The 22,427-nt window shown below is 47.6% G+C and overlaps 1 protein-coding gene across 1 annotated transcript in view; it reads left to right on the forward strand.

Moving 5' to 3' along the window:
* Positions 1 to 12,507, forward strand: part of LOC101932414 (butyrophilin subfamily 1 member A1-like) — a 33,868-nt gene extending 21,361 nt beyond the window's left edge. Inside the window, exons 4-8 of the mRNA XM_065563244.1 lie at positions 89 to 370; positions 4,672 to 4,776; positions 6,211 to 6,231; positions 7,711 to 7,737; positions 10,960 to 12,507. Coding sequence (XP_065419316.1) covers positions 89 to 370; positions 4,672 to 4,776; positions 6,211 to 6,231; positions 7,711 to 7,737; positions 10,960 to 11,483 — 959 coding nt within the window. The 3' untranslated portion in view covers positions 11,484 to 12,507. The remainder of the gene's footprint in view (positions 1 to 88; positions 371 to 4,671; positions 4,777 to 6,210; positions 6,232 to 7,710; positions 7,738 to 10,959) is intronic.
* Positions 12,508 to 22,427: the final 9,920 nt, after the last annotated feature.

Raw genomic sequence — 22,427 nt, forward strand, 5'->3', positions numbered from 1 at the left:
CTTGTCTCTCTAATATCCTGTGATCGACATGGCTACAACACCACGGCAGAATATAAAATTGAAACAATTTTATTCCACTCTCCTTCAGCTCTAGGTGCTGCTCCTCTCATCTCTGTTGAGGGTTATCAGGATGGAGGGATCCGAGTGGTGTGCCGATCAGCTGGGTGGTACCCAGAGCCTGAGGTTTGTTGGAGAGGTCTCACTGGACAACATGTACCGTTGCTGTCTGAAAGAAAATTCCAAGGGGCTAATGGCCTGTTTGAAACAGAAACTTCTACAATCATAACAGAAACCTCAAACCAGAACATCTCCTGTTCCATTAGGAGCACTCTCCTCAAACAAGAAAAGGAATCAAGAATTTATGTAGCAGGTCAGTTACCATCCAAGCCACAATGTGACCATCAACACGCACGCACCTGCAATTGGCTAACAATGTTAAAATGTGTCTATACCAACAAAAACCACCTTAGAAACAGCCAATAAGCATTATTATGTATGCAAATGAATAGTGATTGAATGGTACATAAATATTCAAACAGAGAATGTTGTGAAGGCCAAGACTATAACACGGTTCAAAAAAGAACTCGATAAGTTCATGGAGGATAGGTCCATCAGTGATAGGCCAGGAAGGACAGGGATGGTGTCCCTAGCCTCTGTTTGCCAGAAGCTGGGAATGGGCGACAAGGGATGGATCATTTGATGATCACTTGTTCTGTTCATTCCCGCTGGGGCACCTGACATTGGCCACTGTCGGAAGACAGGCTATGGGCTAGATGGACCTTTGGTCTGACCCATTATGGCTGTTCTTATGTTCTTATTGTGCCTAATTCCTTCCCAAACTCTTGTCTCCCCTCAGCTGAACAGTAGCAGATTTCACGGCCTCACAGGTTTGCTGCCCATTGGAGGAGAGATCACCCAGACTCTACCTTGGTGATATTCTTAGTGCAGCATGTTTTATTTATGCTACATACATCAGTCCTTGAAGTGAGATGGTAACAAACAGCATGCAGGTGAAACCCTCTGTCAGAAATTTCAGCTCAGACACCACTGCCTTGTTCCCTGGGAGCAGTTCTGCTCCAATAATTCACTCTCCTGAGAGAGATTAAGGCAGAGGGCGAACTTTCTGGCTCTTTGCCACAGCTCCCCGCCGAAGAAACTACAGCACAAAGCTAATGACTGAAGGAACGAAATGGACACTGTCTAGAATCAAGCACGTGGGTTTATTACGCACAGCACTGGCGGAGTGTCACTTTGCTTATCAGGCTCAGAGACACTGCCAAACAATTGATTACAATGGATTACATAGGTTTTTTCATGGGCGGAGGGAAGTGACAAGGTGGGTGGTCCCGAGCCCCTGGATAGGTCTAGCAGCAAGACAAGATAAGCACAGTAGTCTAAAGATTACATAATGTCTCCTCCCATGGTTTCAGGTTAACAAGTAACATACAATTAGTACACAGGTGTTTTTCTTTAAACAATGTATAAAGTGTATTAGTATAAAATATATATGTTGAATTCTGATTTGGGGTCATAGGAATGAAATAGCCGTTCTGATTGTCCAACAGGTGCATACCTGGAGGTTAAAGCAAAAAGACATTGAAAAGTACATGGCAGTAGAAATTGTCTTTCATGTTGCTCATTTGTGTTTCTAAAGGCACACACTGGTATCTGGGAGGGAAAAGGGAGGAGGTCATATCTCATACTGACATGCTTGATCCTCTTCCATGAACTCAAGGTTGGTGTGTGGGGAGAGCATGGCAACCTCCTCTTGCAGAGGAGTGGACACAGACCCAGACACAGGGCCCCTTTCATTCCTTTGGTCTGTTTGCAGCTTCAGCTAAGAGTGCCAATTACTGCTCCCATCTGGCGTTTTGCTGACCATGCCTATTTTAGTAAAAGGCAAGGTTGTCTCTTGTTTGTTCTGCTTCTCTTAGCTAATATTGTTCACTGTTTTCTGGGCCTGTAAAAAGAGCTGACATAGCCTGTATCAGGTTTTTACATAAACAGCACATGGATTTTGGCCCTTCAATGACATTAAAGCGTGTCTTGAAAGACTGAACAGAGTTCTCAATCCAAGGAGAAGAACTTGTAAGATTATATTAACTGTGCATTCAGGTGCCTTCAGGTTTGATCAATGCAAACAGCCTACGCAGATTATGTGGCGTGGATTCACTAAGAGTGGGTCTGTATCTGGAAGGTGCGGGCCACTGACACACCGTGATTATGGCAGGTAGAGCAGTATTTCCAGTCTGTACAGCAGCGCCTTCTGCCGGTTACCTCGGGAATTAGCTCAATTCCAGCTCTCGGCACACCCTCTGCTGGCCGGTGTCTCGCCTGCCTCAGGCCCCATGTCCCTCCTGGACCTGGTGACTCTTACCTTGGGGTGCCGCCCCACACTCTGGGTCTTCCTCCTAGGGGAACCCCTTCCCCCTATTCCCACCTTGCCTCAGTGGCTACTGCCAGTCGTCATCTAGCCCCCTTTCTCTGGGGCAGACTGCAGTCTGTAATGGCCACTCATCATCCACAAGGGGGTGGGACCAGCTGCCTCTGCCTATCCCCAGGCTGCACCTCTGCAGCCCCAGTAGCTGCTTAGGCCTTAACAGTGCCTCAGCCTGGAGAGTTGCCAGGCAGGAGCTCCCCAGCTCCTCTTGCCCTTCCCCAGCACTGCTCTGCTCCAGATACCCTGAGCTCCCAGGCAGCCAGGTCCTTCCCACTCCAAGGCTGGAGTCAGACTCCTCCAGCTCCTGCCCCCCAGCCCCTTATCAGGGCCAGCTGGACCTGACTGAGCTGGCCACACCTGTGGTCAGCTACTCCCTCAGCTGCTCTCACTCCTTTCATCCCAGCCACAGCCCTCTCCAGGGCTGCTTTTAACCCCTGTTCTGCTGGAGTGGGGCAGCCGCTCCACTACAGGAGGATGTGGAGTGGTGTGGTTTCCCATCTCCGTGTACTGAATAAAACCAGTTTAACTGGTCAGAATAAATGTTCATTGCCAGTTTAAACCTTCCAAGGGAATTGAATCATTCATGAACTGTCCTGATTTCTAGGAACGTATTTATTATTCTTAACTATTTGCTGGATATTTGGGGTGAAACTGACTGGCAGCCCTCAATCCACAGTCATGGTCCCTAGTGTATGATGATAATGTTGCTGTCTATTTCCCACACCTGTTGTTATTCCAGCTGACTCCTCATATATTTTGATGTTGTATTCTTCATTGTCCGTTACTTCCTCCACACACACAGAGAGACTTTTCCTCCATTACATCATTGGATGTAAATCCTCTCCATATCTTGATTAACATTCATTACTCTATGTATTACTAGGAGTTTTTTTCTTGTTTCCCAATTTTCTGGCTTTCTTATTGATTTTAATAAAAATCTCTAAAGCTTTGCTTTGCCCACAGTGTGTGTGTCTTCACCCTACACCTTGAGGATCCGTAAAAGATATTGAACTCGTTAGTTTGAGTTCAGTGTAGCCTGATTCTGGGACAAGAATCCTCTTGCCCTCAGTCTATTAATCAGATCAACTGGCAACCAATACAAGTATTATTAACCATTAAAAAGATTAGGCAACACTAATCATACCTCTCTAGCTTTTTCTTCTTTCTGTTCTGCATCCTTTGTGACCCTTCTGTTCAGCATCAGGTGGTTTTGCATCCTTTTCATGTTTGCTGTGCAGTTTTCTTGCTCAGGATGCAGCATTCCACTGCAAATTAGAAGTATCCAAATCTGCTTTGCCAGAAGTGTCATTATAGAAGTTTCCAGGCTGTTGGTAAACACATGATCAGCCTGTAACTCTGAGGATCACTGCAGCTTTCTTGCTTTCTTCTTTCTTTTCTCTCTGTCACCATCCATCTTGGGCATCTGTTCTTCAAATATTTGTTAATTTTTTCCAGTAGGCAGTCAGAGAGTGGTTTGTCATTTCATCTACAATCCATGCACCCCCATTTAATCCTCATGCTTTCTAATTTTTCATTCCTCTCAGTGTCTCATGTTTCTTTCTTTGATATTTCTGTGTGTTCCTCAATCGTGGTTTTTTTTCTCACATTTTCCCACTGTTTATGTTACACTGTTATAATTGTCTTATGTTGTTAGTATTAATAGTAGTAATTTGAGAATGTTGCCTTTTAAGAACTCTAAAATTCTGGGGGGAAAATTAGAAGCCAAGAAATTCATAGTTAAGATTAAATTACAAGAAATCCACATTTTTGGAAAACTGGAAATTTGCAGGTAAGATAGTTAAGTCTTTTTAAGTCTAATGGTTTTTTTTTATATATAAAGGTAGTATAGACTCAAACCATTGATATGTGTCTGGATTCTTCACTTTAGCAAAGTTTTCTGTGTGGGTAATTTTTATCTTATGGGTTGTTTGTCAAAAACTGTTCCCTTCAACTATAATTAATTATTATATGTGATATCACAGCATTGAACAATATCTCAGCAGTGAATCAAGCCAAGCCAACTTACTCACTGATACCATATATCACTGTTAAAATGGTTCTAACCAAGATCATTTTTAAGTCAGTTTCTGATCACTTTCACAGTGTAAACAGGGCCATCTCTGATTCCTCGTCTAACCCAAATTCTGCTGTAAATGTATATATTTGTAATAAAAACCATTTGACCTTTGTCCTTGCTTCCAAAGTAATGTCAATTCAATTTTTTTTTCCAGAACTCTTTTTCCCGACGAAATCTCCCTGGATCGCCATTCTGTGCACGATCCTGGTTATTCAGGTTTTTTTTATTGGCCTCTTAATTTATCTCTTGAAAACAAAAGGTAATACATTAAATTAGGAAATAAACTATAAAGAGACATTCTCGTAATAAATAAATAAAAAGATGTTTTAATGTTATACAGTGATGGTGATGACTCCATAGTTAAGGTTGTTACTTTATTTTCAGATTATTGCAAAGTCTGGTTTTGTTCCCCTCTCTACAATCCCAAAACAGTGATATCAACACAAAAAAATTATAGCCCTAGAGCCGTGTGTGATTTTTGTTCTGCAAAATTGGAAGTGATTTGAACAAAGGGTTCCAATTTACAGCATCCTAAATATGGGAATGTTCATCCAAGCTCCATTTTTTTTCTTTTACCATTTCTTAAGAACAAAACAAAGGAGAAACTTAAAATTTAGTTTATTGGACTTCGCAGCTGAGATCTAATGTGCAGAACCAAAATACAGTTGTATAAAGTGGCAATATGCAACACGGATAAGGCCCAAGTTGTCACATGTCATCACTGATTTGAATTGCCTCTGTTTTTGTGTAATGAATCCAAGGGTATGTCCTGACTTCAGAATTAGCCCTGGCTTTCACTCAGCTGTTGCTCCTAGCCCCATCTTCCATTCACACACACAGCCCTCTGGCCTGAGTTCAGTGGTCCTTTCCACCCAGGCTAGCTCACCCAGCTCGGGCTGTGCTTTCACTCAGGCTGGTAATACAGTGAGGGCTCAGGCTAAATCACTAGAATTCTGATGGTCCTCCAGTTCCTTCCCACAATTCCCCTGGGTGCCCAGAAGGACAGACAAGTTCTCCCAAAAATCACTGGAAAAGAATCGTAGAATGACTCAGCTTAGCATAGCCCAAAGAACCCTGGGATATGTCCCCAGAAACCCTAGTATTGCACAAGGGTGAGTGTGACGGTAGTGAAGACCCAGTAACTTTCCGAGTATGTGTTTGCAGAGCAGCCACAGACCTGGCCTAGGTTAACCTAGATGCTCAGACCCAAGTACCAATCATTCAAGTTAACTCTGCAATGAAGACACACTCTGAGACTCCTGGAGCCTGGTTTTAAGATCTGAGGAATCCCAATTCCAGCTGGAGTCAAAGGTTACTGTAGATGCTGAGCTCTTCTGAAAATCAGGCACAGGGTGGATCATGCTGGACATGTTAAAACTCAGGAACCCAAACAATGACCATTTTCACTGTGCACCGGTTTTGTGGGTCCGGGAGCCAAGAGATCTGGGACCCCATTCTGGGTCTGCCCCACCTTTTGCACATGCCTATTTGCATTCAGAGCAGAGTCACTTTATCTTGCATGTAGTGGACGCACAGGCACCTTGTTTGGCCACTCTGCCAGCGTACCCCAGTGCAGTCCCTGGGGGAGGTTTGAAGCCCCATGGGTAAATTTTGACCATAAAGGGCATAGTCTTTTTACTGGGGAAAAGAAATGTAATAATAATAGTGTATTTATTTCTGCTTATTTTTTTAGAGAAGAAGGCTGCAGAACTTAGTAAGTGTTATTCCCTCACCTTTCACAATCTTTTGCACACAGTTGTATTGGGGGGGAGGGGGTGGTGGTTGCTTGTTTTGGGGTTTTTTTTGTTTCATTTGGTTTTTAATTTAATTTTTAAAAGGTGTTGTGGGGTGGGTTAATATTAAATATGTGGAATTTCACTTTGAAAGGAAACTTTAAAAAAAAAATGTTGTGAGAGACTAAAACCAGGAAGGTTGAATAGAAATGACCCATCAGCCTTAATCTTGGTACTGACAGACAATTTAATGTAATAAAGGCATGAGATATAACATATACAATGAAGGGAAAATCTAAGAGCCTGATTCAGGAAAGTTTTATGCAAGTATTTAAGTGTCTCCCTATTTAGGGCAGCCCTTAAACACATGCTTAACTTTAGGCATGGTTTTTTTTGTCCCATTGAAGGCAATTGGCACGTAAGTGCATGCCAAAATTTTGCATGGGCCTGAATCTTTACTTTCTAGTAAGGACATCAGACACAGAAGATGGAAAGTTTATATTTCAATAAATCAAAGATAAAATAAATGCTTAAAGCATGTTATCAAAATATTAATATTAGTAACTTTATTTCCTGTTGTTATTTCAAATCTTTGGAAATAATGATAATGGGTTCAGACCTTCTCCAAGTGGGTTGGATACAAAGCCAGGGTCTTTCCCTTCTCTCTCATGAGATTTGGAATTGGGTCCATAGGTAACAATTGAGGATTTGTCATGGACATCAGTGAGTGAAGCATTAGACCTTTAATAAAAGGGGTTATTTGTTTTGTTTTGTTTTTTGTTTTAAAGATAACTTTAGTGTATCTCCAGGTTAAGTATGATGATAATGTAGAAATAAATATTAGTAGTTGGAAATTTCTGTAAACTCGCTATTAAATGTGTAACCTTTGAAAGAGAATTGCTCATGTACTGTATACGTATTTCTGACATTATTTCATGGTAACTTTTTACTAGAACTTATCACTAGAGATGTTTGGAAGATGTGCTGGACATTTTGCTCTTTGAAAATTAGTTTCCCCCCAAAAGTCAAAATATTAAAAAAATAATAATAATGGAACCAGAAAGTTCTAAAAAATGAAAAATATCATTTCAAATGGACATTTAGGCACAAAGTAAGGTTTTGTTTGTTTAAATGGGAAAATTAACTGAAAACTGATATTTTAATTTGAAATGAAACACAAATTCTCATTTCTAAATGTTGATTTACATTTATTTTTTTGAAATTTCCCCACAGAAAAAGAGGTTCCCCTCCCCCCACCATAAGAATCATAATTTTTCTTCTAAAAATTATCATTTCAATTAAATATTTTTTGCAGGAAAAGTTTTCAAACACATTTTTGACCAGATTTACTTATAAGTGTTTCCCCCTTTCCACTCCCTGCATTTAATTCTGTTTAATATTGCTGCCTGCTAATTCAGTGTTCGTTCAGAGGAGTTCTCATTTCTTTTTATTGATTGCAGGGTGGAGAGACTGCCTTACAGAAGCAGGTAATAAATGTTCATATTTTATCAAAGCCCAAATCCCATCCCCCCCAAGGGTTCCTAACATTCTGTTTGCTTTTTTGACTGCCGCTGCACACTGAGCAGAAGTTTTCAGAGGAGGGTTGACCATTTTGGTTGGACGTATTACTGGAGATTTCATCACATGACATAATCTTTAATTTAAGATGAAAGTTTAATTCCTGGAGACTCCAGGAAAATCCTGGAGGGTTAGCAACCCTATGTCAGAGAACTATCCACAATGACTCCAAGATCTCTTTCTTGAGTAGCAACAGCTAATTTAGACCCCAACCTTTTGTTGGGATTACGTTTTCCTGTGTGCAGTACTTTGCGTCTATCAGCATTGAATTTCATCAGCCATTTTGTTGCAGATAGTTTCCTTTCTCAGAAATCCCTTGGTCTGCCACACCAGCAAGCTGCGTGCCCAGGGAGTTCGGGCTCAGATCCACAAGCCCAGACTGAGGCACCTAACTCCCAGGTCCACAAAACCCCTGCCTGGCTGCCACCTGAATGGAGATGTCAGAACTCAGGGACTTTCTCTGCAAAACTATAGGCACCAAGGGCCTACGTTTCTGCCTCTGGGCAGGTACATTGCTGTCTCCCACTAGGCACCCAGGTGCCTATCTCCCACCTAAGTCCCTGTGCGAGCCAGGAGCCAGGGACGACAGCCTTTCTAGTGGCTCAGAGGCCACCTAGCTCTGTGTAGAACAGCTGAGGGAAAAGGCACCTTGTAGCTTTCAGCCAGTGCTTAGGGTACTCACCCAGGATGTGGAAAACCTCCAGTCCAAGTCTCTCTCCACCTGTGAGGAGAAAGGGACTTTAAAAGGGGGCTGGGACGGGGACACAAGCCAGGGGCTTCTCTTAGACCTCCTCCCCCCCGCCCAGGGCAGTTGGAGGGTCCAGGGCTCCCCACAGTGGCTCAAGCTCCATGGGGAGTTCTTATCATGGCCCAGCTCAGGTGGCATGGGTGAGGGACTTTGGGGGAAGAGGAGGGGCAGAGGGTGGGGGCCACGGAAGCAGGTGGGGCCACAGGGAGGACAGGAGGAGGGGGGAGAAGAGGAGCATGGAGATGGGGGCCACAGAGAGGGGCCAGGCAACAGGGAGAAGAGGAGGAGCAGGGAGTGGGGGCCATGGAGAGGGGCGGGACTTTAGGTGAAGAGGAGGAGCAGGGAGTGGGGGCCATAGAGTGGGGTGGGGCCACAAAGAGGAGGCTACAGAGATAAGAGGAGGAACAAGGTGCAAGGCCTCGGGGGGGGGAGGGGAAGAGGTGGAGCAGGGGGCAGGGCCATGGAGCGGGGTGGGGCCACACGGGGAAGAGGAGGGGCAAGGGTGGGGCCACAGAAAGGGGCGGGGCCTGATGTCCCCCCTCTACCAAGGTTCCGGCACTGTTGGCCAAAGCGCTTACCTGAGAGATGGGAGATCCCTGTTTTAATCCCTTCTCTTGAGCAGGCAGAGTTAGAGGTCGCCTATAGCCCAGGTGAGCACCCTAATCACTGGACTAAAGGTTATAAAGGAATGTGCATTTTTCCTCACTCCCACTGTTTTGTGTTGAACTAGTCAGCCTCTGAGCACATTTACCAGCTCAGGCCCTCCAGGCACGACAGGCATTCAGGTGCCTGCATCCCCCAGGTTCATGGATCACAAGCAGAGACAGGCACCTCCGTGCTGTCCAGACTTAGGCATTATCTCCATGAATGGGACGGGGCTTAGCACACACCCCTCCCACCAGTTAGTTTAGGCAGCTCCCTGTCTAGCATGCCGGCTTTTGTGAATCCCCTCCTTAAAGTGCATCTACCCTGCACGGTATTCTTGTGGCCGTGCGCAGAGAGCATACGCTATACGCCCCCCTAGCATGGGTATAAATAGCAGTTGTAGACGGTGAGGCTCGGCTTAGGGAAGTGAAAACACCCATGTGCCCTGTGGGTATGTACCCTACATGGCTGTCTACATGCCCAAGCAAAACCTTTCCCAGAATGTGCCGCTGCCTCCCCACTGCCAGAGACTTTCACCTCTGTAGGTCGCTGCTGGAGCCTTTCCCTGCCACAAACAGTGGGGAAAGGCTCTGGTGGGGAGGCAGTGGGAAAAGTCTCCAACAACTGTCCACTGCCAGAGCCTTTCCCCGTTGCCCCCACCTGGCCAGAACTTTTCACTAAAACATGTAGCTACACACCACAGTGTCGATACAGCATGCTTTTCACTGCAGCGTGTGGGTACACGGACCCTGCACCCTACTGCCAGTGGTGTGTAATGTCGATGTAGCTTTAGGGGCCTCTCTCTCCCCATTCACATAGGAAGCCTAGGTGCCTCACTCAGGATTTTGGGTTCCCATTGTTTTCACGGTGATTCCTAGGTGCCTAAAAGTTCGGTGTTGTAAAGCTGTGTGTCCCTTAGTGGAATGGGGACTCTGGTCTCTCTGCTTCCTCTCAGGGTCACTCTCACAACTGCATCTCTGGCTTTCTCCCTGTAATATACACACTCACACTCACACACTCCTAGCCTCTGCAACAAAGGAAACCCCTCAGACCATGAAACTTAGCCCTCTCCTGCATTTGTGGCCTTCTTTGTTTCCAGATGTTTTTACTATGTAAAGGGGCTTGATTGCGCCTCCCATGGATGGTAACAGAGTGAGCTCAGCACACCCCCTGGCTTTAAGGAGGTCTTTGGTTCTTTTTTCTTCTTAATTCAAGACCGTATACATACCCATTTCAGCATAATCATACTGTTCTTTCCACTGTTCTTACCTGAGGGGATCCAGCAATGATCCCTGATCTCAGCTTCAGAGAAAGCAGAAGTGTGAACAGTGGCAGATCTCTCCTGGTTGGAAAATGGAAGGGAAAAAAAAGTTTTGCAAAAAATATTTTTAAAATGCTTTCCTTTTGAAGTGTTTAACATTTTTCTTTTTTTAGGATTTTGAGGAATTTTTTTTAACGTTTTTTATTTAAAAATGGTCAGTTTTTTGTTTTTTTTTAATTTATCCAAAAATTGTTTTTTGGCAAATGAAAAGTTTGGATAACATTTGTGATCATTTTAAAATATTAATTAAAATCTATTCATCATCCAGCCATCCTTCCTCCCTCAGATATACAATCAAGAGAAAGGAGATAAATTGATTCACTCTCCAGCTGGGGCAGATTCTGTCACTGATACGATCAAAGCCTCCCCCAGGGCTGAGCTCTGTCTCTAACACACTGATTCTCTTACTCTCTCCAGAGGGGGTGACCCTGGATCCAGAGTCAGCAAATCCCTACCTCATCTTGTCGAAGGATCGGAAAAGAGTCAGACTGGAAGGCACAGATGAGAAGCTGCTCGCCAATCATGAGGGATTTTGTTATTCTCCGTGTGTGCTGGCGTCTGAGGGATTCACCTCTGGGAGACATTATTGGGGGGTGGAAGTTGGGAGCAAAGGAGGCTGGGCTGTGGGGGTGGCCAGAGAGTCTGTGAGGAGGAAGGAAGGAGTAGTGATCCTTAGTCCTGAGGAGGGGATCTGGGCTGTAGAGCGACAGTGGTGGGGTGAGCTCTGGGCTCTCACTAGTCCTACGACACTCCTTTCCCTAAGTAGGAAACCTGACAAGATTCGGGTTTCTCTGAACTATGAAGAGGGGCTGGTGGAATTTTTCGATGCTGATAATGTGAAACCGTTCTACGCTTTCTGCTCGGCCTCTTTCGCTGCTGAGAAAATCTTCCCTTTCTTCCGGGTTGGGGGTGCAGGAGCCCACCTCAGAGTGTGTCCGTGAGAAAGGGTACATGATTCCACTTGGACTCACTCAAATGTGTTCTCATCAACTTAGGATATCTCTCATCCAGTTTATAAAGATCACTTATAGCTCCTCTTTAACTTCATCCTAATTCCCTGTAAATAAAGTAGACAGGAGAAGAGCAGAAAATACATCCATTATTTCAAAATTTCTTTATTTATTATTTCAGCTTCAATTTTTGGGGGGTAGGGTGGGGTGAGAAAGGGTCCGCTTCCCCATTAGGGTTGCAGATGCCTTCTTGACAGTCTGACAAGAGCCTGAGGCCTAGTCTACACTGCAGAGTTAGGTTGATGCAAGGTAGTTGACATTGACCTGACTAGGGAACTAAAATAACTGCCCTGCCACAGTGATTTAATAACTCCACTTCCATGAGAGGCGTGGAGTGAAGGTCGATGTAGTTAGGTTGATGCAGTGTCAGTGGAGACATACTGAGTGTTACTAGCTTTCAGAAGCCGGCTTACTGTGCCCCCCAGTGCCAGTACAATCAATACAAGCACTCCCAGTGAGGACGCACACCGCTGACACAAGGAGCAAAGTGTAGACATACACAAGCCACGTAATTACTGCTGCAGCTATATGCCGACGTAAATTAGGCCTACTTAATTTTGTAATGTAGACGTGCCCTACAAGGAGTTGTGATCAGTTTCCTTCCATTTGATGTTATGATTCTTGTGATTTATGTATCAGTATAAGTGCTATGATCGTGCTTTTCTGCATTCACCATTTGATCAAGTTCCTGCAGTCGTCCATTCTCTCTAATTCATAAAAGACCAATGCCCAAAAGCCCCAGCAGTGATGGCACCACATTATGTTGTGCACTGTTCAAACCCAGAAAAAACACCATCTTTCCTCTGAAAGGGTTACGGTAGAGCTGTTTAGAAAATGTTCCTCTCTGCTCTCCTCCCCCCCAAAAAAACTCAGATTAAAATGAAGAACAAATGTTTTGCTTGAATGTTCCATAGACATTTTTGACTTTTCATCCAGAACTTGAAACACACAAAAACTGAAAATTTTCAACCATAAATTTTTCAGTTTTCAACAAAAGTTTGCTCCGGTGGCCTCTATCTGTTTTTCCTTCTCTGTGCCTTCTTTAAGGACCATGGGTGGAATGGCCCATCTCATTATTTCGTCTGCCAGCTAGGGCTAATATCCAACACACTGATTCTGGTCATAGGGGATGAGTATAATAGGCCAGGGGAGGCTAAGCACCCCAGCGCCAGATGCCTGAGCCGTGATGGCCCCACCTGCGCTCCTCTGCCTCTTCCCATCCCTGCTCTGCCCCTCCTGAGGCCCCCACCACCCGCCGCTGCCTGATGAGTCCCTCCTCTTCTCTCCTCCACTCCATCTCCCCTCCCCTGAAAGGCCCCCCCACCCACCACTTGCTGCGTCCCTCCTCTCCTCCATCTCCCCTCTTCCATGAGGCCCTCACAGAGGAGAGGGGGTGGAGAAGAGGGACACTGTGAGCGGCAGACAGTGGGGCCCTCACGGGGGATAGTGGCAGTGGAGGAGAGGAGGAAAATGGAGAGCGCACACAGCAGGGGCCTCACTCAGGGGAAGGTGGGCATGAAGGAAAAGAGGAACGCAGAGAGAGGCGGGCGGTGGGGGCCTCGGGTGGGGAGGAGGAGGAGGAGGAATGCGGCAAGCTGCGGCTGCGGGCGGTTGAGCGGGAAGGGGACCGAGCAGGGGCAGGGCCTGGGGTGGCGTGTGGGCGGGGCCATGAGCAGAAGAGGCAGGGCCGCAGTGAAACTTCTCCGGCTGCCCATGAATTTGGTTAATTAATTGCCAGCTCCATGTCTCTTGTTTTTACCAAGCATGATTTCAACAGTCCTTTCATTAAATGAAAGTGCATCCGAAGAAGTGAGGTTTTTACTCACGAAAGCTTATGCCCAAATAAATCTGTTAGTCTTTAAGGTGCCACCAGACTCCTTGTTGATTAAATGAATGTGGCCTGGTTGTTTGGACTAATGCAGTGTTTTTTTCTGGGGACCCAGTTGAAGAAAATTGTTGATGCCCACAATCCAGCAGAGCTGGGGATGAGGCATTTGGGGTGTGGAAGGGTCTCAGGGCTGGGGCAGAGGGTTGGGGTGCGGGAGTGAGGGGTGCAGGGTGGGGCTGGGAATGAGGGATTCAGGCTGTGGGAGGGGGCTCTGGGCTGGGGCAAGGGGTTGGGGTGCAGGAGGCAGGGCCAGCTGTAACTTTTTTGCTGCCCCAGGCAAAAAAGAAGAGTGCCGCCCTGCCGTACCTGCCCCCCACGAGTGCTGCCGAAATCCCCGCCCCCCCCCAGGACCATGCCACCTGAAGCCCCCGCCCCCTTCCGAGTGCTGCACCGCACCAGCCCCCGCCCCCCCAAGATGCTGCCCAAAGCCCCGCCCCCTCTGAGCACCACACCGCCCAAACCCCCGCCCCCTGAGCACCACGCCGCCCAAAGCCCCCGCCCTCCCTCCGAGTGCCGCGCCGCCGAATCAAAATAAATAAATAATCGAGCGCTGCCCTGCCCCAAGGTGCCGCCCCAAGCACGTGCTTGGTCGGCTGGTGCCTGAAGCCGGCCCTGGCAGGAGGGGGGTCAGGGCTCTGGGCTGTGGCCGGGGATAAGGAGTTTGGGGTGCAGGAAAGGGTTCGGACTTACCTCCGGCAGCTCCTGGTCAGCAGTGCAGCTGGGGTGCAGAGGCAGGCTTCCCGCCTGTCCTGGCAACGTGGACCACACTGCACCCCGGAAGTGGCCAGCAGCAGGTCTGGCTCCTAAGCGGAGGTACACAAGCGGATCCGTGTGGCTCTCGCCCACAGGCACCGGCCCCCCCAGCTCCCATTGGCCGGTTCCCACCTAGAAGCCGGACCCACTGCTGTCCACTTCCGGGGTGCAGTGTGGGGTCAGAAAAGGTAGGCAATAGCTGCCTTAGCTGGGCAGCAACGCTGATGGGGCTTTTAACATCCCGGTCAGCGGTGCTGCCCAGAGCCACTAGGGTCCTGGGTGCTGAGCAAGGCGACCCAGTGCCTTAAATGCCATGACCCAGTACTGGGTCTTGACCCAAACTTTGAAAAACACTGGACTAATGTAATCTCTCTGTTTGGTTCGCGTAGCTTTTCCCATCAGCATTTATCAAAAGCCGTTGTGACAACTTATGAACTTTTCCATCCCATTGACACAAATTTGTAGCTCCAAATATTACAACAGGCCCAGGTCCTTCCTGGGATATTTCCCTCCCCCCCCATGTCTCCGGCTCACAGTCTGAGCTGGGATCCTGCCCCCGCTCTGGGCTTCTGAGGCTACACCCAGAGGCTGCTCTAGGCAGCTGCTGAAGGTGGCAGATTTTGGGACTCCCCTGCTTCCTTCCATGGCCTTTGGACATAAGTGGAGCAACCCACCTGGCTCCATGTTGGGGCCCGGCCCCCACAGGCCCTGCTACCCAGGCAAACATGGCTCCTGTAGCTGCAACTTCAACAGCTGAGGAGCTCTTGTGGAAATAAGTGAGGGGATGGAGTGTTATTTGTATTTATTTATGTAAGCAGAGTCAGGATAAGCTCTACCCTGACATCTGGTGGTGAATTATGGCGAGGGTGGAAAAGAACTTCAGGGGCTAATCTTGTTTGCATAGGCACACCCACCCCACCTAGCCTGGGACAACAACAACTGAAAGTGGTTACTTTGGCTGGTGTGGAATCCCCAGTTTCTCTGTTATTGGGACAGGAAGAATAAAGTGTTGTTACCCTGATTCTGTGAATCAAGGCCAGTGGAACTGTTGTATGACAGAGGGAGTCACCAGTAACTAAGTAGCACTCGCTAGACAAGGGGCATGGGTTACAAAACCCAGTAAATTAAGAGAGGTTGGGGGAGAGGTATATGTACCTGATGGTATGGGCACCTTTTGAGGGCTGGGAGCACTAATTGCACTATTTCCCTCTCCATGCTGAATAGCAGAGCTAAGTTTGCTTTCATTAGGAATTTAGCTAGAAGTTGTTGAACTGAATTCACTTTGGGCCAATGGTGCACCAGCACTGGGGCTCCCATACTACTTGCTAAAAATGCTGAACTGAGATCACTGAGTGCTGTGTTAACCAATGCAGGAGCCTGAAGATATATTGCTAAGTAGCTGGCAGAGCCAAGCCGTTTGTGGGATGGTGGAGTGGCCCATGGAACAGTGAGCGGAGTGGCACAGAGCGGAGCTGAGCCATTTGCGGGGGCAGCTGGAGTGGTTCATGGGATGGCTGGTGGAGTGGAGGGGCTGGCAGAGCTGAGCAGTTTTGCGGGAATGGCTGGAGGAGCAGAGTGGAGCGGCGCGGCGCAGCTGGTAGCGCGAAGCCATTTGTGGTAAAGGTTGTAGCAGAACTCCACAGAGAGGTGGGGCAGTCGGCCTCGGACCACGTAAGGTGCCCTTTAGCATCCCGTGTGCCCCCCCCCCATTTCCGCCCAGGCGGGGAGGTAAAACTCTGCAGATAAACTTTTGAACTCTGGGGCAGCACTGACCAGGGACAGAGACTTTGGGGTTGTTGGACTTTGGGGTGATTGGACTTAAGACCCTGAGGGGAAAAGGACACTGCCAAACTTACTTGGAGGTGGGTCTTTTGCTCCTGGTTTGTGTTATGAATCCTGTTTGTGGTGTTTCCCCAACATAATGCCGGATTGTTTCCCTCCTTTATTAAAAGGCTTTTGCTACACTCAGACTCCGTGCTTGCGAGAGGGGAAGTATTGCCTCCCAGAGGAGCCCGGGGGGGGGGGCTCGAGCCGGTTTTGCATTGCGTTATTGAAACGGAACCCCTAGATACTGAACCCAGCCCTTGTTGCTGCCAACTCAGAGGGGCAGAAGGGTTACATTTATTTACAGAGTATACACCAGGCCTGTTTCCTTGAATCTCTCATCATATTAACATGCAGCACCTGACCCTATCAGTGTTTTGGCCCGGGGGAATGCAATCCCCCTGGTCCTGCCTGCTTCTTCCAGGCCTTAGCCCCCTTTAGTCCTTAGCTAGAGCGGGTCAGAGTCTCACCCCAACCCCAGGAGCTGTACCACTGCCTAGAGCCTCGCTCCATTCAGCAAGCTCCAATCTGTGTCAGGGAGGGGAATGTCCAACTGCTGCTCCAGGCTACGGCCCAGCAGGAAATCTAGGGGCGGCTCCTCTTCCCAGAACGGAGCATGGCTTCTGCCAAGCCAAGAGTCTGCAGGAGGAAACTCGTTGTCTCCGCCATCTGGAGTGTTTTAAAGCCCCGCTGTCTATAGACTGCCGACAGTTTCTGCTGAGCCTGCAGCACCCCAAAGGGGCTATTCTGCTCAATAGCCTATCATGCTGGGTCCCACCTGCGAGACAGGGCAGGAGAACAGCAAGCCTGAGGCTTAGGAATGAGATCAGCACCCGGGTACCTAGACTGAGGCAGCTGTGCACATGCCCAGTAGATCTTTTAGCACCTGGAGGACTTAACAGAAGAAATCTAAGCACAGAGGGACTCTAGACACCTACTGAGTTAGGCAGCAGCTGAGCAGGGGTTTTGAGAATGAGTGACACCTAAATGTTGGATTCCAGTACCTAATATGGCATTTATGCACCAAGCCCTTTTGTGAATCTAGCCCTAGGTGCCTAAACCTGCTTTGAAAACCCCACAAGGCCCCCCCATCGGCATCCTCAGGTGCCTAATACCTTTAAAAACTCCAGCCCTAAGTTGTTTTTTGAAAAACTTACCTGAAAGTCTAATGTGCTTTTGTGATGTTAATAGTATAATATAATATCTCTGTAGCAGGGTGGACACCTGCTCCTGCCTGGAAAGGCCTGAGATAGCCCAGGGAGAAGGCAGCATGAAGGCTGAGCTGATTGGGGGAAGTGGCTGCAGCTGGGGCCACGCCCCAAACAGACTCAGCTGGCCCTATAAAGGCAGGGAGCCGGGAGCTCATGCCCAGTCTCTCTCTGCGCTTAGAGAGAGAAGGGCCTGGCTGCAGGGAGCTAGACATAGGGTACCTGAGTGGAGCAGGGCTGGGGAAAGGCTGAGGAGCTGGGGAGCTCCAGCCTGGATAGCCCCAGGCTGCAGCCTAGGGGAAGGCTAAGGGGTACTGGGGTTGCAGAGGGCAGCTGAGGGCTAGGCCAAGGCAGCAGGTCCAAACCCAGCCTTGCTGATGATGAGTGGCCTATACTGCAGTCTGCCCCAGAGAGTGGGGGCTAGATGGTGACTGGCAGTGGCCTTATCCTGAGGTGGGGTTAGTGGGTGGGGGTTCCCCTGGGAGTGGTGACCCAGTGTGTGTGGGTACTGCTAGGGGGCAGCACCCAGAGCAAGGGACACTGGGGTCCTGGGAGGGACATGGGAGCCAGCAGAGGACAAGGCATATCACTGGCCTGCAGAGGGCACTCCGGAGGCTGGATTGAGCTGATTCCCCAGGTGACCAGCAGGAGGTGCCGCAAGGGTGAGTCCCACACCCTTACAATCTCATTGAAAGGTGACAGGGCCAGAAAGAGTTAATTAACTCAGACTGACCTGACCCATGGGTGAACCTTAAGGACTGATTAGGAAGATATATAAATGAATAGAGCTTTGAAATGCAAGTCTGCATTGTTAGAGGTAGAAGGGTAGGTGTTTGCTCAGGTCTTGTGATGTAAGCAAATGAGTCTTGTCTATTGCTATAACTTTAATTCAAAGATCAAAAAAGGGAATATTAACATTTATGATGATACTTGAGTGAAATAGTATTATTGTCTATATGTCTCTTTGAAGATTGTGGTAACCTATATCTGAACTGTTTAATGGATAAATTAACCTGTGCTAGGAGAATTAAGCCTATTGTTTTCTCAGGCCGAAAGGCTGCTGGAAATGTATAAGAACCCTGGGACACGATCCTACTTCATCTCAGATCTGCTTTGGGTTTCAAGAGGGGGAAACCTTAAGCCACAAGGATTGAGATCCCCAGTCATTGACTGGAGCCACCCTGAATATGGACGTTGGACTATAACCTCTGGACTATTTCTAAAAGGACTTTTGGCAACTACAAGCTCACCTCTGCTATGTATCTGAACCTCAAGAATTGAATTCAAGTCTGTATGTATATTGATCTTTTAACCGACATTCTCTTTTCTTTTTTAATAAATTTTAACTTTGTTAATAAAAATTGTCTATAAGCCTATATTTTGGGTAAGATCTAAGTTGTAATTGAACCTGGGTGTGTGGCTGATCCTTTAGGATTGGAAGAACCTTTTTTTCTTTTATATGATTAGATTTTTCAGTAATCATCATCATATCTGACAGGTGTGTCTGGAGGGAGGCCTGAGGCTGGGTACTTTAAGGGAACTGCGAAGTTTGGACTTCCAAGTAACCAGTGAGGTACTATAGAAGCTGTTTTGTGCTGGCTTGGTAAATCTAATTATTGGAATAACCACCAGCTCTTGGGGTTTGTCTGCCCCATTTTGTTTGCAGTTCACCCTAATTGAGTGACCTCAGCTGGCTCCCACGGGCAGCACCATCACAGCTTTAAAAATCAGTTCAGTATAATCGGGACCTCAAAACACTAACCTCCCTTAATCATAATTAGAGCCCTACTAAATTCAAGGCCATAAACATGTGACGAACCATGAAATCTGGTCTCCCCCTGTGAAATCTGGTCCTGGGGGGAGACCAGCATTTCTCAAATCGGAGGTCCTAACAGGAGGTCATGGTACCATCCTTACTTCTGCGCTGCTGCCTTCACAGCTGGGAGGCCACTGACTGAGGGCTCAGCTCTGCAGGCAGCAGCACCAAAGTATGAGTGACAATACCCTGCCATGCTCCCCTTACTTCTGTGCTGCTGCTGGCAGCAGCTCTGCCTTCAGCGCTGGGCTCCTGGCCAGCAGCCGCCACTTTGCAGCTGCTCAGCTCTGGAGGCAGCACCGTCATCAGCAGCAGCACAGAAGGGTAGCAATACTGCAACACCCCCTACAATAACTTTGTGACACCCCCCCCACACACACACACAACTCCTTTTGGGGTGAGGATGCCTACAATGCAGACTTGCATTTCAAAGCTCTATTCATTTATATATCTTCCTAATCAGTCCTTAAGGTTCACCCATGGGTCAGGTCAGTCTGAGCCTATTTTCTTCCGACCTGGCTAAACTGGCTTCTCTTTTCGCCTCCTGATTTGGTTCTATTCGTTACAAAAGTTTTAGCAACATCATATTAAAAAAAAAAAGGAAAAAAAAATTCCCACCCACAAATGATCTAGACTAGTCTAGAAAACGCCCAGAAGCAATTTTACTAATAGATGGAAACAGGGCTGTAAGTTCAGAAAGCTCAAACTGTGCTTTGAGGTTCATTTGAATTTCCCGTGCAGATCTGTGACACTTTCATCTCAGCCCTCGGGAGTCTGATTTAGAATCAGGGAAATCAGAGTGTGATTCCTAAGCATGGAGAGCCAAGGACCCAGTGGCAAGTGACACCGCGGGAGGTGGAGGAGTAGAATAGGGAGAGGATAAAACTCTCCAAGGCTTAGAGAGGGGCTGCTGTATCCGGTGGAGTGTGACAGTGGCGGAGGAAGGAGGGAATCCCTCGGACTCACCCCATCACTCTCAAATAACATTGAAGCTAAAACACCACCTTTATTAGCCAGAATGTAATTCAGGGACAGTAAAAGGGATAAAATGTACAAACAATAAATGCTTGTCAACATAATCTGGAGCAATATGACACTATTTGGGAATGAAAAAATGTACCCCCAGAGGGGGAACTCAGTGACTCTAACAATAATTCTCATAATGGTGGGGAGCAGGGTGGGGAATCTGTGACATTACCCAGGGTACAATCTGGACCGTTGAACAGCTGTGTCCCCTCAATTCTCCAACCTGGGGTGCCTTTTACAGTTTCACAGTGAGAGCAGCCACTCCTGGTCTGTCCACAAACAGCCTCCAGCATATAAATCACTCCCAGTTATACTGCATGAACACTATAGTCAGCCACTCCTGAATCAAGAACATAAGAACAGCCATACTGGGTCAAACGAAAAGTCCAACAGTGTCCTGTCTTCTGACAGTGGCCAATGCCAGGTGCCCCAGAGAGAATGAACACAACAGGGCACTCATCAAGTGATCCATCTAAAATTACACTGCAGAGCAACACCAGCAAATTCCCAGTCTCAGACTTTCCCCAGGAATGCAACTCTTGTACTGCCCAGCCTCTCTCCTGGACAATACAAGCTGATAGAAAATCCGTCATTTTATTAATAGAAAATAATATACACAAATCCTTTTATCTCAAAGGGCGTTTCCCCCAAACACTTCAATCCAAACGCACTGGTTTAAATATTAAAACATAGTTTATTAATTACAGAAAGATTTTAAATCTAATTTTTTTAAGTAATGAGGCTTAACAGTCAGAATTGGCTACAAGAAAATAAAAGAAGTAAAACACAACTAATACCTAACTTAATGAGCTAAGTGAATTCAAAACAAAATCTCTCTCACCACATTCTTCAGCAATTTCACTGGCAGAATCTCTTTCAGACAGGATCCATCCCTTGGGTCCAAAGCTGTTTCTTTGTTCGTCAGGTGTTGTGGCTGCCGTGGGCAGAGAGAAAGGGAGGAATATTTGGGGACATCTGGTCCTCTTTCTTATAGTTCTTTCTCCTTTGATCTGGCTGAGGTTCAGGAGACAGAAAGTCTGTGCGGATGGGAATGTCAAGTTGTTTCTTTGTGAAAATGTAGATTTCTTGGTCACACCCTCGTTCCTGCCAAACAATGGCCCTTAACCATTTAATTTTGTTGACACCTGGCTGAGGCATCAACTTTTATCTCTGAGGAACTAGTTTGTGGCTGCCCTTAGTAGAATCTTAAAACTTTACATACCATATTGCCACACATATTTTAACAAGACAATAATGATCAGCATATTATCGGTTTTCAAATGATACCTCACATGGCAGGATTTGTATACAATTTATCATAGTCTTGTAAAAGGGGTGAACATAGGGGTACAGACTGCCACCAGATCAGAATAAATTCAATGGTCATGGTCAGTCTGGACTAGGCAATCTGGTCGAGTTTCAGAGCTGTGCTAGCTAATCCCTAACATAGACAGACCCTCAGACGCTGATGCTACTGTAGCAGAGGTGGAAAATCCAGGTTTCCAACAAAAGGCCCGGTGGGAATCAGTCTCTCCTAATGGTGCTGTCTGAATGCAGAGGGGGCAGGGAGAAGGGGCAGAGGGGGTGAGTGATGAGAGGCAGCACCTCTCTGCCCCTGTGCTCTCCCTCGCCTCTTATCCCATGATCCCCAAACAATTGATAGCCCCAGCACCCAGTTCCCCCTGCTTCCCAGCTCCCCCAGCCCCAGCCATTCAATCCCCAGTGTCCTCCCCACAACCCATCGGCCTGGTCTCTTAACGGTTGATCCCCCAGAGCCCAGCGCCCTGGGGAATTTGGGGAGGGGAGGAGTTACTGGGCCCCAGGGACACTCGTCCTACAGGGAACAGCCCCAGGTCAGTGGGGGAGCCCAGCCCACGGGCTGGTGGACGGTGGGGGATGGGGACAGGTGTGTAGAGTGAAGGTGGGGCCTGGCCCAAGTGTCCTTCTCCTCATCTCCATGGCAGGGGGATCCCGGCTGGGAGAGGAAGAGAGAGGGAGCATCTGGAGGAGTTTCTCTCTCTCTCTCCCTTCCCCCACCTTGTGCCCCATCAGCTCAGCAGCCAGGGCTGCAGCAGGGGGGAGGGGCTGATCGGAGCTTCTCCTCTGCCTGGGGTTTGCTGAGACCAGGCAGAGCCAGAGGGTCACTGACCAGCTGATGCTCGGTTGCTGCTGGATCCTTGGGAGCCAAATGCCCCTGATATGTGTGGGGACCAGGAAATGGGTTTGTGACCAGTAGTGAGCTGGAGCCGGTTGACACCAGTTCACGCGAACTGGTTGTTAAATTTAGAAGCCGGTTTAGAACCGGTTGTTAAAGGGGTGGGCAAACTATGTCCCCACGGGACCGTCCTGTCCGACCCACC

Source organism: Chrysemys picta, chromosome 12 (assembly GCF_011386835.1).
Source record: "Chrysemys picta bellii isolate R12L10 chromosome 12, ASM1138683v2, whole genome shotgun sequence".
In the NCBI taxonomy this organism is placed as follows: Eukaryota; Metazoa; Chordata; order Testudines; family Emydidae; genus Chrysemys; species Chrysemys picta.